The 13,435-nt window shown below is 40.5% G+C and overlaps 2 protein-coding genes across 5 annotated transcripts in view; one reads left to right on the forward strand and one right to left on the reverse strand.

Moving 5' to 3' along the window:
* The first annotated feature begins 649 nt into the window (after positions 1–649).
* LOC117935604 lies at positions 650–3,624 on the forward strand. The gene has a single exon (XM_034857894.1). The coding sequence runs from the start codon at positions 1,134–1,136 to the stop codon at positions 1,821–1,823; it is 690 nt and encodes a 229-aa protein (XP_034713785.1). The 5' UTR covers positions 650–1,133; the 3' UTR covers positions 1,824–3,624.
* A 5,340-nt stretch (positions 3,625–8,964) lies between these two features.
* LOC117935602 (coiled-coil domain-containing protein 9B) overlaps positions 8,965–13,435 on the reverse strand; it is a 20,129-nt gene continuing 15,658 nt past the window's right edge. For 3 of the 4 annotated variants that reach the window (XM_034857888.1, XM_034857889.1, XM_034857891.1), the window contains exons 8-13: positions 12,300–12,349; positions 12,127–12,162; positions 11,725–11,821; positions 10,625–10,658; positions 9,940–10,528; positions 9,487–9,858 (exon numbers count right to left, since the gene is read on the reverse strand). In XM_034857888.1, coding sequence (XP_034713779.1) covers positions 9,695–9,858; positions 9,940–10,528; positions 10,625–10,658; positions 11,725–11,821; positions 12,127–12,162; positions 12,300–12,349 — 970 coding nt within the window. In that variant the 3' untranslated portion in view covers positions 9,487–9,694. Of the gene's footprint in view, positions 9,454–9,486; positions 9,859–9,939; positions 10,529–10,624; positions 10,659–11,724; positions 11,822–12,126; positions 12,163–12,299; positions 12,350–13,435 lie in introns of those variants that run through there. The other variant, XM_034857892.1, reaches the window with a different exon arrangement.

Below are 13,435 nucleotides of genomic sequence, written 5' to 3' on the forward strand. Positions count from 1 at the left end.
ACACCTACATAGCCTACTGAACACAATCAAGCATCAATCAAGCATGTAAGACAAAATACTTTCAGTTTTTATTGCATGATAGTTATGTTGATCACCAACTGACTTAAAAAAAAAAATTATTTGGCACATCACTGGTCAAACTCTGTTGCCCTTGTCTTTTACCTGCTTCCGAGAGGACAAATGCGTCATGCGCAATGACAAATCCCGGGCACTGTCCATTGTGCTGAAATGACGCGCTTCAAAGTTGACCTGCCAACAGGTAGGATCAGGTCCAAACTAATCCAAAATCAAACATATATCTGATATATGCGCAGTTGGTTGTGATAACAAGCGTATCAGTGGTTTGAGTAAAGTTCACATTACATAATTCGTAAATTCCGGTCAACTTGAATTAATCAGCAGTTTATTTGGCTCATTGAACATATCTAACATCGTTTCCACATGGGTGCACACATTGTAAGGTAAACACTTCACATCACATGTAGCGTCACATGTAGCCACAGATGTTCGTCCCCGCTACATCCTGCTCTCAATGTGCGGCACAAGCGTCCCGACGTGAAGATGATGATGTGTGTGTGTGTGTGTGTGTGTGTGTGTGTGTGTGTTTATTTTTTTTTTTTGCGAGGCCTGGTGCTCAGCTGCTGCTTCTTTAAGAGCCACCGCCCGCCCCCTCTCCTGTATTTTTAGCTGAGCAAGCCACTTCATTTGCTGAAAAAGACAGACAGTTGTGTGCCGAATGATCTCACTTAATCGCTTTAATAGATCAAATCTTATAGGCTACTGCGTATTTACCGTGGGCCTACAGCCAGCTGTTCCCAGGAAATGTCTTACAGGATTGACATTTGTCCCACCGCTGTCGGATGCTGAATCGCGCAATCAGCCTGTGGATGCTTGATGTCCATTATGAAACGCGATGCTGCACTGGGTACCGAGTCTTAGGCGCAGCGCTTTTCAAATGAATTACAAGAAATCAGTTTAGCTGCAATAGTCCTGTGGTGCGGGCGGGCCAAGGTGGTCCATCATCTCCTCATCCTCCTAAGTCCTCTGCTTCTTGTCTTCTCTTGGATTGTGGATAACTAGAAGCCTTCAAGACGGAGGGGGTGGTGGAGCATCGAGGAAAAAATAGGGGCAATATGAAAGAGCGGGACTTCATGCCCAATATGGAGAGGGGCAAACCTGCTACTTATACGGGGGACAAAAAGGCTAAAATGGCTGCTAAGACTAACAAGAAGTGGGTGAGACTAGCCACTGTTTTTGCATATATATTGTCCGTGTCCTTAGCAGCCATTATCCTGGCAATTTACTACAGCCTAATCTGGAAACCAACCAGCGCATCCTCATCTGGGGGGAAGACGGGAGTGCCCGAGGAGGTCACCCCCACTGCAAACATCTCAACAAATATTTCAACAAGCAACAATGTCTCAGAGTGGAACTCTACACAGACTGGGCTGCTACCTCTCAACCAGACCAGGCAGGGCACAGCCCCGTACAGTCAGGCGTTTCAGTGGGATGACAGGGTCGAGAGGGTGGCTGTCTCTCCACAAGGTGCTGGAGCCAAAAATGCGCACTTGCAACAGGAAAAGGGACTCTACGCATCTTCCCACGGTCACGCAAGCGCGGCAAGTTCGGGCAATGTGGGGAAACAGACACGCGCGTCTCAACCTGGAGGGAGCCACTACATGCCGTCAAGCACCGGGGAGTCTGAGGACAAGAAGGAGAGGGAGACGCAGAGACTGAGCGACGGGGCGAATGACCACGGCGACCCCGACCAGGCGGCTGCAGATGCTGCCACTGTTACTCCGCGAGGAGACAAGCTGGCCTGAGAGGAGACTGATCCGGGCGCATCCGCGCCACCACACCCCCCCCCCCCCCCCCCCCCCCCCCTCACACACATAAACTGACCCTAGAAGGAGCGTTTTACAGAATCAGTGCCGCAGGTCGGATAACACACATGTTTTGACCGTAACATTTTGCAGAGCCTTTTAATGGATGCTTAACTGCAGATGTTAGGCTGACAAACACTCCGAACCCTCATGACACAGAAAAGAGGAGACCTCGCTTCTTCAGTGAACACTGTTTCCCCTTCAACACTAACTATGCGTTTTTTTGGTTTTGTTTTAGGCCATTTGTATGCCTTAAATCAATGTGTGTCTACTTGACCTCGGATAGCTTCTGAGGCCACTAACCTGCCTGTGCGCGTGGAGAACGCTGGTATAGATATTTTGTTAAAAGAATAGGGCACGGGGTCCGGAGATGGGTTTTATTTCTCACAGGCATACAGCGCTTAAAACATCACTGCCATTCCTCAGCCGGTCTAAATCAATACTGCAGTTTTGCATTTTAGCATAGGCTGTATTTTCTTTTCATGGATCAAACCTGGATTCCAAATAGAAGAACCTGCATTAATGAGTTATGCTCAGGTATGTGCATATAACCTTGTAAATGTATTGTGTTTTTAGTTACATATAGGACAGGCATTGGGTACATCTTTTGGGCCTTGATAAACTTCTGGTGTAATAAGATGAATTTTTATTAAAGGTAGTAGTATAAAAGGTATAAATAACATCATCACAACGTACAAATGAACATCCGTAGAAAATGATTAATTTCTATGGTTTTTATAATAGATCTATGTAAACCATGAATTGATAGCTGCCATTATCCTGTATGTTAAAGATATTTTATTTATTCAGAGCCAGAATGGATAATATATATTCAAATAAATGTTGGGGTTTTCCTAACAACTCACGTTTTATTTCAAAAATAAAATACAGATGGATTTAAAGGTACTGTAGTTCACTTCAGGCTATTAGTTAAGTAAGGTACAATGTGCAAAACCCAAATTCTTTGATTGATATGACGAGGTAGGTTTGACAGAAATAATAACTGTGCGAGTACAAAGAGCACTCTGTTTATGGACATCCTTGTAAGCTGGACATTTAATCAAATCATGCCGGTGGCACTTTAATAACCTGAGTGAACTGACCAGAGCGTGATCAGAGGGACTGTCAGCTTCTCGTGCAAAGAGAAGCATTCATCTCCCAGTCCGCCACAGTTCAGTCGCTGCATCTCTCACAGAAAGCACTTCACACAGTCACACGTGGGGAACTATGAAGTAGAAATAAGACCAACCGACTTTGTGCACCCTCTCAGCAGCATGTGAGGGAGGTGTATCGATTTGAGAGCTCTGTTGTTGGGCTGTTCAAAACAGAGAAGAACACATTACACAATACCGCTTGGTGCTATTTTTGATCCAACTCTCTCTCTCTCAAAGGAGGACTGTTCGGTGTGTATTCTAGCAGTGAAATATCACGTTGAAAATAAAAACCACTTGGTATCTGCTGAGCAGCCTGTCTCAGAAATGTTGCACTGTGATGTAAACAGATGATGACAAGCACATAATATGACAGATTTTCAGAACCATTGCCAACTTATGTGTCTGGTGAGCTAAACAGGGATCTCCATTCATCAGGGAAGACAGCACAAGACCCAAACAGACCATCATCACAGCATTAACCATACAGAGTCCATAACAGTTACGGGCCTGTCAATGCTGCAGTGGTTCATATGTTATGGCTTCTTCTCGTGATATATGAGAGGAGTAAAGGCCGACCTTCTGATGTAGTTCCTGACAGTTATTGATGAAGACTACGACTGAGTCAGGACACAGCATCTGACCCTACGACTCTTGAACCCATTCACCAGGCAGATGATTATTTTACCTGAGTTAAACTCAGCAAAATGTTGTGATTAACGCAGCTCAGGTCCGGCCCATTTAGAAGCATTAACTGGTTAATATTAACTTTAAAAGGTAAAGTCAGGTCTTCAAGTAGTGGCAAGGTAGGGATGACACACACGCTCAGTGGGAACTGCCAACTTGTCTGTGTGAGATTCTGTCAGGGTCACAGGGTAAGGCCACACCTCGCTTCCACTTAAATTACATCCATCAACTGTAATGATACACCTTGAGAGTCTCCGACTGTTACCTCACAGTGTATATGACTAATATTTGGCATCATAGACTCAAGAAGAACATTATTATAGAAATTCAGATTTTAACTTAAAAACATTTGGGAAAAATGCCTATTCAATTTCTTCTCTATAAAGCCAACAAATTAACACAATATTTCTTGTTTGTTCAATCCTTACAAAAACTGACATGTTAAAAAGAGTTTGTCGTTTTTACACGTGATTGTGTGTTGGGCTATTTCTGGGCCAGCACATTGACTTCATGGAGTCTTGTTTTCACCACGAGGTTGACGAAATACGTGTTGTCAGCACACATCTCTACGCACTACTACTGTGACACTGAACATGCTTTTAGTTCAAAAGGAACCACTCCCAATTTTGGATGATATCTTGCTCTTTCTCCCACGTGGTTGGAACGCACTTATTGTGAGTGACTTTGAACAGAAGTGTCTACCAAATTAACGTAATGTAGTGCAGTGTAAATGTAATATAAGTAGTAAGTGAGCTTTAGAAATGCTAATGGCTGAATGTTGTCACTTTTTGACAGAGCCAGGCTAGCGGTGTCCTCCTGTTTACAGTCTCTATGCTAAGCCAAGCTAACCGGTTGCTGGCTGTAACTTTAAATTTGCCAGACATGTATAAGAATAGTATCAATCTTATCACCTTACAACACTTGTTTTGTTTTTTTTTCCTAAATCTGGAATTATTGCTTTATGCAAACTACCAAAGTTAAAATTACCTCAAGCATTATCGTAGCCTTATTTAGTGACAGTAGAGAGAAAGCTGCTGTGAGCGAGGATTCTGTGTGACAGGTCTCAGCACCCCCTTGCTTTTAAGCTACTTTGTTCAACGGTTGAGCTGTTTTGGGATTTTTTTTCGTCAGAAAGGGAAGCTGCTGCAGAGGGCAGCTGACACTATCCTACACTGCACTTCAATCCTCTAACAGCCTACAGGACTCATTTTCATAATACAAACACCCCCACTGTAGTACTTTACTATTGCATCAGACCCTTCAAACTGTTAGCTTAGTAAGCACCAAAGTGAACCAGGAGTGTTGAAACTGTGTTTTTACTATGTCATTTGCAGGAATCAAAAACCTCCGAGCTAGCTTAAAAAAGAATAACTATAGAAAACAAAGCGTTGCAGTTCATTTTCAAGGAGAATGAGCCTGCAGTAATCACGGTAGGTCACAACCCAAAAGCCTCAGTGGAAGGAGGCTGCTATGGAGATAGCCTTGGGAGGAGATAATTAAAATAGCACCTATGGGAGGTCCCACCTGTAGAGGCTGAAAGGGAGTGTTTCCAATGCAACAGCCCTGCAGAGAGCTCATCTGAAATTAATCAAATCTAGCATGAAGGCAGGCTCAGTGAACCGAAATACAACAACATGGACTGTCGCAAAGTGCTCTACATTTCTGTCACATCTGCCCTCTTTTCTTTCTGACACTCACCACGGTGGCCTTGTTTGTTTCTTAAGATGTAACAACTCTTAGAGATAATATTTATTGCATACATATTTGTGGTGCATTAGTGAGTAAGAGGCAAGGGAGGGAGATAGAAGGAGAGGGTGACAGTGCAACAAAAATGATTCCAGTCATGATTTGAGAGTTTGAAATACAGAAAAACTTTATTGATGCCCTGTATGCCTCCTTCCAAACTGATCTACAGTAAATCAAACTATATTGTACACAGATTTAAATTAGCATGGATCACACATTGATACACACACACACACACGCACGCACGCAGGCACGCACGCACACACACACACTCAAACACAGGCACTCACAATTATTCCTTCCTTTATGAGTGTATTTGAACAAATGGAGGACAGTAGTGGACACCCAGGTGCAGCAAAAGCAAAAAGCAACTTTTTAAATTTGACATATAAGCACTGACAATGCAGACAGCTAATTACTAATTGCTAAACAAGGACAATGTTCTATGGTTGTGGGTCCTAAATTTCATTTCACTAAATTAAATCCCACAGGGAATTTTACATATTTCAAAGGTAATCTGTATGACCTGTTTTTTAAACAGATGTTCCATCCATTCAAAATCCATATATAATAAAAAATATAAAAAGATTAGATTCGCCCCAAACTGTGTGACTTGCTTGTTGGTTTTTCCAATGTGTTTCTACTAGATTCCTGATGATTTGTATTTTATGTAACCACAGTTGAAGCTGGCAGCTCAGAGCATGTCCACTATGTTCTCTACTTAGGGTTACATAACTGTTTACTATACTGTAGCACTGATACAAACCAAAAACATATTTGAGTCTTGTAAGGCTTCTTATTATAGTTGTCACTTGATGCCAAAAATAAAGTCATAGACTGGCAATAAATACAAACAAATCCATACTCGTCACAGAGCAAAAACAGCTACCATAATGCACGTAGACCTTGTTCAGATTTGTAAAAATCATTCTAGTTAACATTCTGTTGTCTAAGTGGAGAAGAAAATAAATAAAATCAAGGCTGATGCTAAATTGTTAGTACAGTACATTTAACACTACTGTATGTTAAGGTACAAGCCATGAAAAAAAGTACACCTTCAATACTTGAAGAGGCCGATATACAAGGCACAACAATCAACAATCATCAGCTTTTCAAAAATATTAGTTTTCTTTTATGATACAAAAAAAAAACAAATTACAAAACAATGCCAGAAAGGGAAATGCAGCTGAATCCCAGTGTTTTAACTGTGGACTAAATGCTAAACCCTCAAGGCTGTCGGTCCCACAGGGGCCAAAGGTTGGAGACTGTCATGTTATTAAAGAAATAAGTTCCCAAATTAGTTTTTGATTCACTAAAGGTTGACTTGAATGTCTCTGCTGGCCATTGTTTAAATTAATAAAATTACAAACATAACTTACAATTCAATATTAGAAAGAAACAGAGTCTGAAGAAGACCAGATCCTTGGGATTCAGCTGTAAAACTGTGGCAATTTCAAGGAAAACGGTAACAATGTGTTAAAGGGCAAGTTTGAGATTTTAGTACTACAGTGTTTACTAATTACTTGTCACGATTTGGCACATATATGTTTTTTGCCAGTAATGTGGATTTTGGTATTACTTGACTGTTAGCTGAAGGGGTACTCCAGCAATTTAAATCTGTATTGTATAATAAAATCTACGTAGCAGAGGCTGAGATATCCTGACTATTAGTCCCTAGTACAGGTCAAGCTCCAAAACCCCTGTATACTATATTTCCTATAATAAACTTGGTAGAATTTCTCCGTTAGATCATCTGCCTGGCAAACACCATACTCCCAACTTTTGTAACGTAGACTTTCTGTTATAAATGTATGATTTCTAAATTGAGATAACCTTGATGAAATCAGTATGAAATCATCATCATTTTTTTTGCAGACTTGACAAAGCACCTCCAAAGCCACAGAAGACTTTGTATGAGTAAACTGGATCGATGGAGTGCCCCTTTAAGTGTTCTTAATAACAAAAACATTTACGTCAATAGTAATATGTGGGAAAGATAATGTCTTGGTCAGTGGTCAGTAGAGTGCTGCAGGAATGAGTCATAAAACCTGTAAATGAGTTTGAATCCTTGCACATGCAGTTCCTTTGTCTCAGAGTCAATGGGGTTTTTGAAGGCACTTTTGGTTAGATGCCTGAAATGAGGTCTCCAGTTGATACAAGCTTAAGAGATTTTCATGTTTGATCAACAACAGAAAAGATGTCAGTAAATACCTCACTCTTGAATTTTGAAGTTGTTACTGTGTCCTAAAAAAGGCAGTTGCTAACAAGTGGCTAAATTACGCTACAGAGGTATTCGGGGAAATTACATGTATAGTAAGTGATGTTCCAATACACTTTTTGTTAAATTCAGCAGATATCTCCTCACGGTCACCTAGCTCTCTATTTTCTCTTCGTTGAAAATAAATCCAGTGTTCTTACACTGTGTGAATGCAAAACAATCACAATGGTGGGCAAGAGCTACAAAACACTATTCCAGTCAATAATAAACAGGTGGCGTATGCAAGCAAATGATGATGAGGGCCAAGAGTTATCAACAAGGAGAGTTGGCAGGCAAACAGCAAAAGAGGAAGAGGGCTATAGAATACAAATTAAAAAATAAGTTGTATGACCGGGAAAAATCATAATGTTAGCTTTGCTGTTTCACTGTCTGCTGTTTTCAACAGATCAGTTTTTCCTCATCTGTTTGCTAATGGTTGTGAAGGCTGCGCCCAACTGAAAAATTCCAACACAGTGGAAGCCCAAGGCAACGGATATCTGGCCTAAATGCGTGAAATCCAGCGTAATTTCTTTCGGCAACTGAGCAATCCCGGAAGTGGGACGTCAAGTATATAGACTATAGTAACCATAACATTAGCTAATATCGACTCTGCCATGTTTCGTTTAGTCAGAAGAGACTCTGAACCTGGGTGGCGTAGATTCTAAAGGGGGTGGCCATATTTGTTCGGCAGTTGAGTTCAATTATCAACAATCTTTGCGCTGCTTTGCTTACTGCACCTTTAAACGTAAGGGGGACACAGAAATAAGTTGGAAACTAGGGGCGGTGATGTTAAAGTCACACCAACAAGAATGTTAGCCTTTTATTTCTGCCGGTTGTATTTACACTTAAACATCATAAAAGTATCCTGTATAACCCTTGCATAAACGATTCCTTCAATGAAAAAAATAAATTATAAAAGTGTTGTTCATTTGTTAAGATTATCTTGCTGAACAAAAAGTTTGTAAACATAAACTTTTATTCGCTGCAGAGCTTATTTTCTGCAATTATCCAAAATGAATAATCTTTTTGTCAAGACAACCAGGGCAACACTAACCTCCTGGGTTGGAAAAATACGCCATCCCTGAAACACTCATATCTCAAAAATCTCAAATGTGCCCTTTAATAGTGTTTTGATTTCTAAATTGGTGAAAGGCCATTGACTGATGGAAGCTTTTAATAAACAATACCTACTCAAGTGTAGAGTGTAGAAATCCAGGCTACTGTAGCTGTATCATCTTATAATACAGACATTCATTTATTGAAAATACCTCTAAGGCAGAATCAGGCACTAGATCATTTGACAGTAGCTGAAGTTTTTTCAGGGGCTATCTAAGTGATTAGCTAGCCTCCTGATATGTACCTTGAAATTTTCATACAAATGTAAACATTCAATGATATTGCACTCACGCAGCGTACTAACATGCTGAACAATGTGTCAGTATGCATATTTTTATACTCATAAAGTGCTTGGATGTAAAAAATATTTGAGCAGGGTGGACGTTCACCATTCCTTCATCAAATTTGGTGACAACTTGAAAACTTCCACTGGTGGCACATGCCACAGCAAAAAAGTAAACCATTGTTTTGTATATAAGCCATTAACAGGGTATCTCAAATGAGCTACCTGAAGCAAAATGCAAATATAAAGAGGCAAGGCTCTGTGTCGCTGTGATTTGGTTTCAGTATTTACATCCTGAAAACGTCAAACAATCTTCCCATGCTCTCTTTCCTGCAAAAAAAAAGAAAGAAATGTACACAAAGGTATTAGTTAAAGCTGACTTCTTTTCCATAATTCAATGACTCAAGCAGGTGGTTAGCTGCTTCAGTGGTAGAGGCATTCTCTCATGAGACTACATTTGCTGCCCTTCAACAGGCCTCAGAGGTGGGGAATGTACTGTGCCGAAATTGGATATCACACCGCTGCAGTGCAGATTTAGTGCCTGTCTCTTCCTCCTTATTCATTTAACTCATCATCCATTTGCACATCCCTCCATCAGGCCATTTGCATATCTATTGATTCTCCCATCCCTCTTCCTGTCTCGCACACTGACCTTATCATTGCTGGTGGAGTGTGTTGGGTGTGTTTCCCCTGACTCCAGGCTCAAGACAGACAGGCCGGAGTCTATTAGTTCCTCTTTGAAAGAAAACCAATGTTAGCTTAGTTGTTATACCATGCAGATTTTTGAAAAGTCAGAGCTGTGAGGCTATTGCATACCTGTGTTTGTGTTGCTGATGTTGCACTTGGCAAGCTCTACAGGCTTGACAGAGCTCTCCTGCAGAGAAGTACAGGCTTTTTCAACAGAGAGGGAGCTCGGAGCTGTGGAGAGGACGCTGTCTTTTTTAGCACAATTAGTTACAGAAGCCGGCTGCTGGGCAATAGAAGGAGCAGACGGACCACCTCCCTGATCCTGAGGACTAATATCATTCTGCTTGGCAGTTTCAAGAGGCTGCTGTGGCTCCTGCACTTTGTGTTGTTGTTTATTATGTGAGGAAGCTTTGAAGGAGCTCACACATATTGATTCTGAGGTGGCAGAGTCCTGAGAGCCTGTGGTTTGCCTTGTGTGAGCCTCCAGGTCAAGGTCTTCTGAGAAGCGTACTTTCTTCTCCGAACCCCGAGCGGGCGAGGCCTCTGCCTTCTCCTGAGTCGGAGCGACCTCTCTCGGAGCAGCTCTGGATCCACTTACCTCCTCAGATGTATTGGACCACAGCTTCATTTTCGAGTCCTCTTCTTTTTGATCTTCTACCTCAGTGTCTGTGAGTGCGTCAAGTTCCTCCAAGAATTCCTCTAATGTCGTGTCAGAGGACTAAAGGATGAGATTAGAACAACAAATAATTTTTTCCTCTTTAGAACCAATTATGAACAAAGTCATGTTTATACTCACACAGTTTTGTTATCTCACCTGTAGGTTCTCTCTGTCTTCATTTGCCTGCCATCTAAAGAAAAAAGAGAATTTTATTAAAAGCCACTCTGTAACAACTTACAAAGGGTGATTTTTTATTTCTTTCTCCATTACCATATGCAACTTGAAATAAACATTGTACAAAGGCTAAAGATTTGGTTTGACAGTTAGGGAAATAGGTTTATTTTGCTTTCTTGCCAAGAGTTAAATGATAAGATCGATACCACTCTCATCTCGTTTGTACGGTAAATGTGAAGCTATAGCCAGCAGCCAGTTAGCTTAGCTTAGCATAAAGACAGGAAACGGGAAAATAGCAAGCTTGGCTCTGTTCTGAGGTAACTAAATAGTGAATAAATAAAACAAGGTATAATGCGGTGGATTTTGTTAGCTTTCCCTACGAGATGTCTTAATCTTCTCATCTTCAATTCTTGGCAAGAAAGTGAATATGTGCATTTCCCAAAATATCCAACTATTAATTTAACATTGCATAGTCAAGTAAGAAAAATTAAGGAAGAGAAAAGTGGAGGTAGAAAGTTGTAGTTTGGTTAGCTCTAGTTAGCTTTGGTCTCAACTGTTGTAGTGGCCTGTTGTTGGCCATTCTTTATACTGAAATCTATTGTCAGCCTGATAACAAGAATCCGTCCAGACACACCTGATTCTTCTTTTGACCCTTACCTACTTACATTATTAGAGAAGAAATCCTCAGACACAGTGCACTTTCACACTAACATGGCCTTTTTGGAATTATGGGTAATGCTTGTGTAAGAACACACTCAACACTACCCGGCACAGTAGCTTGTTTTACATCAGAGGAAAGCTGGAGGAGAAAAAATGCAGCCAGACACCAATGAGGCCTTTTGGGTTATAATTCAGCTTCCACAACTTCTAAATCTAATCTTAAGCCTCATGACATCCAGGGGAATTTGTACATTAGGGCACAGTGCAAGAAAACACCAAGTGCCTTCCCAAATTTGTTTCATTTATTTAATTAGTCATAGTATGTTTTTTCATAACAGGCTGTGGTGAGAGACGTTAGTGGGTGAATAAACATTAACATCAAGCTGTTGTGTTCGTGGCACTATTTTTTAGACGTGACTGACCTCCTGGCTCTCCCAGTCAGACGATCTATGCCTTTTGCTTTACTGCTCATCACGAGAACGTTTTTGGCTCCCTTGTCTTTTCCTCGCTTCTCATGTCCTAGGACAGAAAATACGGAAAGTTTAAGCCACAGTTAAATAACGTTTTACATTTAAAGAGTAATGTCTGATTTCTGCTGAGACAGTACATCTTTACATTTCTTTAAAAACAGAAAAAAACTAAGACCAACATTATCTGCCTTTTTCTTCCTAGCAGATATCCCACCAGTTTACCCAGTTCAATAAACCCCATGTGAATTAAATTCCACACTCATATCCTGTTTCAACATAACTATCTAATCTAATTATAGCTAGGAGATGCTCTCCAAATGCAGTTTCAATGAGACTTCAGACTGACTACCGCACCTGCCCTGGATTGTCCTCTTCGAGCATTTCGTCCACCTGGAATTACATTTTTTTAATTAAATAACTAGGGAACAAAATGACCAAGATAATGAAACAAATCATGTGGTCATTTAATTGTGATGTTGAAGGTCTTATTCCTAATGTTCTCACTTTGGACTGTGTGGATGTCTCACCTCTGCTGGACGGGGCCCAGTCTCTTTCAGGGAGGGATTTGTCTGAAAACCTAAAAGTGAAGGTTCAGTTAAGACAGAAACAAAAACCAATGTAGGCAGTGTATTGGTCGTGTCTCAAAATAGTTAATCACTTTTTGGTCAGGTGACAAAACAGCCCATCTCCACCCCATCAACAGGCTCTTCTGACATGCAAGTATCATTATTGTACATTTATTATGTAAATTGAGTTTCTGTAGAATCATTGAGAGGTTTTGCTCCATGAGTCACACATTTTACATCCAATGATCCCATCTACATTGTTGAATCAAAAACACATTTCCTCTTCTATTGTTACTCTAGGGCCGTGTTGTTTAATCCTCACCAAATAAGGCAAGGAATTCCATCCCTCATCCCCACCTAAAAATAGCTGCTCCTCCCTTGTCTCTTTACATTTTGATGCTTCTTTAAACAGCACAATCCTTTGTGGAGTTCTTTCCTCCAGTCAGTTCGGGATGCTGAGTCTTTACAATGTGAGATTACACAACAGGTTATGCTAACGTACTATTATATAACTCTTCATACAATGATACAGTTCCCCAGAAACATAATTATTTGCTAATGCAATAATTTAGCAACATCCTGTGCATTCATGAGATTTTGCAATCATGTGGCAGGACATGTAGTCCAAAAACCTCATTGAATGGATTCTTCCCCTGAATCATCAAACTAGAAAGAAACAGGATGTTGTTCAAGATTAGTTTTTTTTTTTAATCTACATCTGCACTGGAAGTGAATCAAGCTTTTCACTAACTTCAGAAGTAAAAGAAGAGAGAAGCACATTTTTGATTATGAAAATAACTGCTAAAAGGAAGGTTCTATATTATAACAGTCTAGTTTAGCATAAAGGCTAGAAGCAGGGCAAATGGCTAACCTGTCACTGTACGACGGTAACATGAAAAGAAAAAAGCATTAATTTAGAAGCACCGCTAATGCTATCTCACTTGTTAAATCTGAAAGAAAATGCACCAAAAAACGTACATTTGTGGCCTAACAACAACCAAACTTCCAGCATTTGAATTCCCGGAAAACCACAAATTGTCATTTGTAAATTACGTTTGTTTGTGTACAGATTAAATGATTTCAATGTGTATATATAT

The sequence above is a fragment of the Etheostoma cragini genome, chromosome 20, assembly GCF_013103735.1.
Source record: "Etheostoma cragini isolate CJK2018 chromosome 20, CSU_Ecrag_1.0, whole genome shotgun sequence".
Taxonomy (NCBI): domain Eukaryota; kingdom Metazoa; phylum Chordata; class Actinopteri; order Perciformes; family Percidae; genus Etheostoma; species Etheostoma cragini.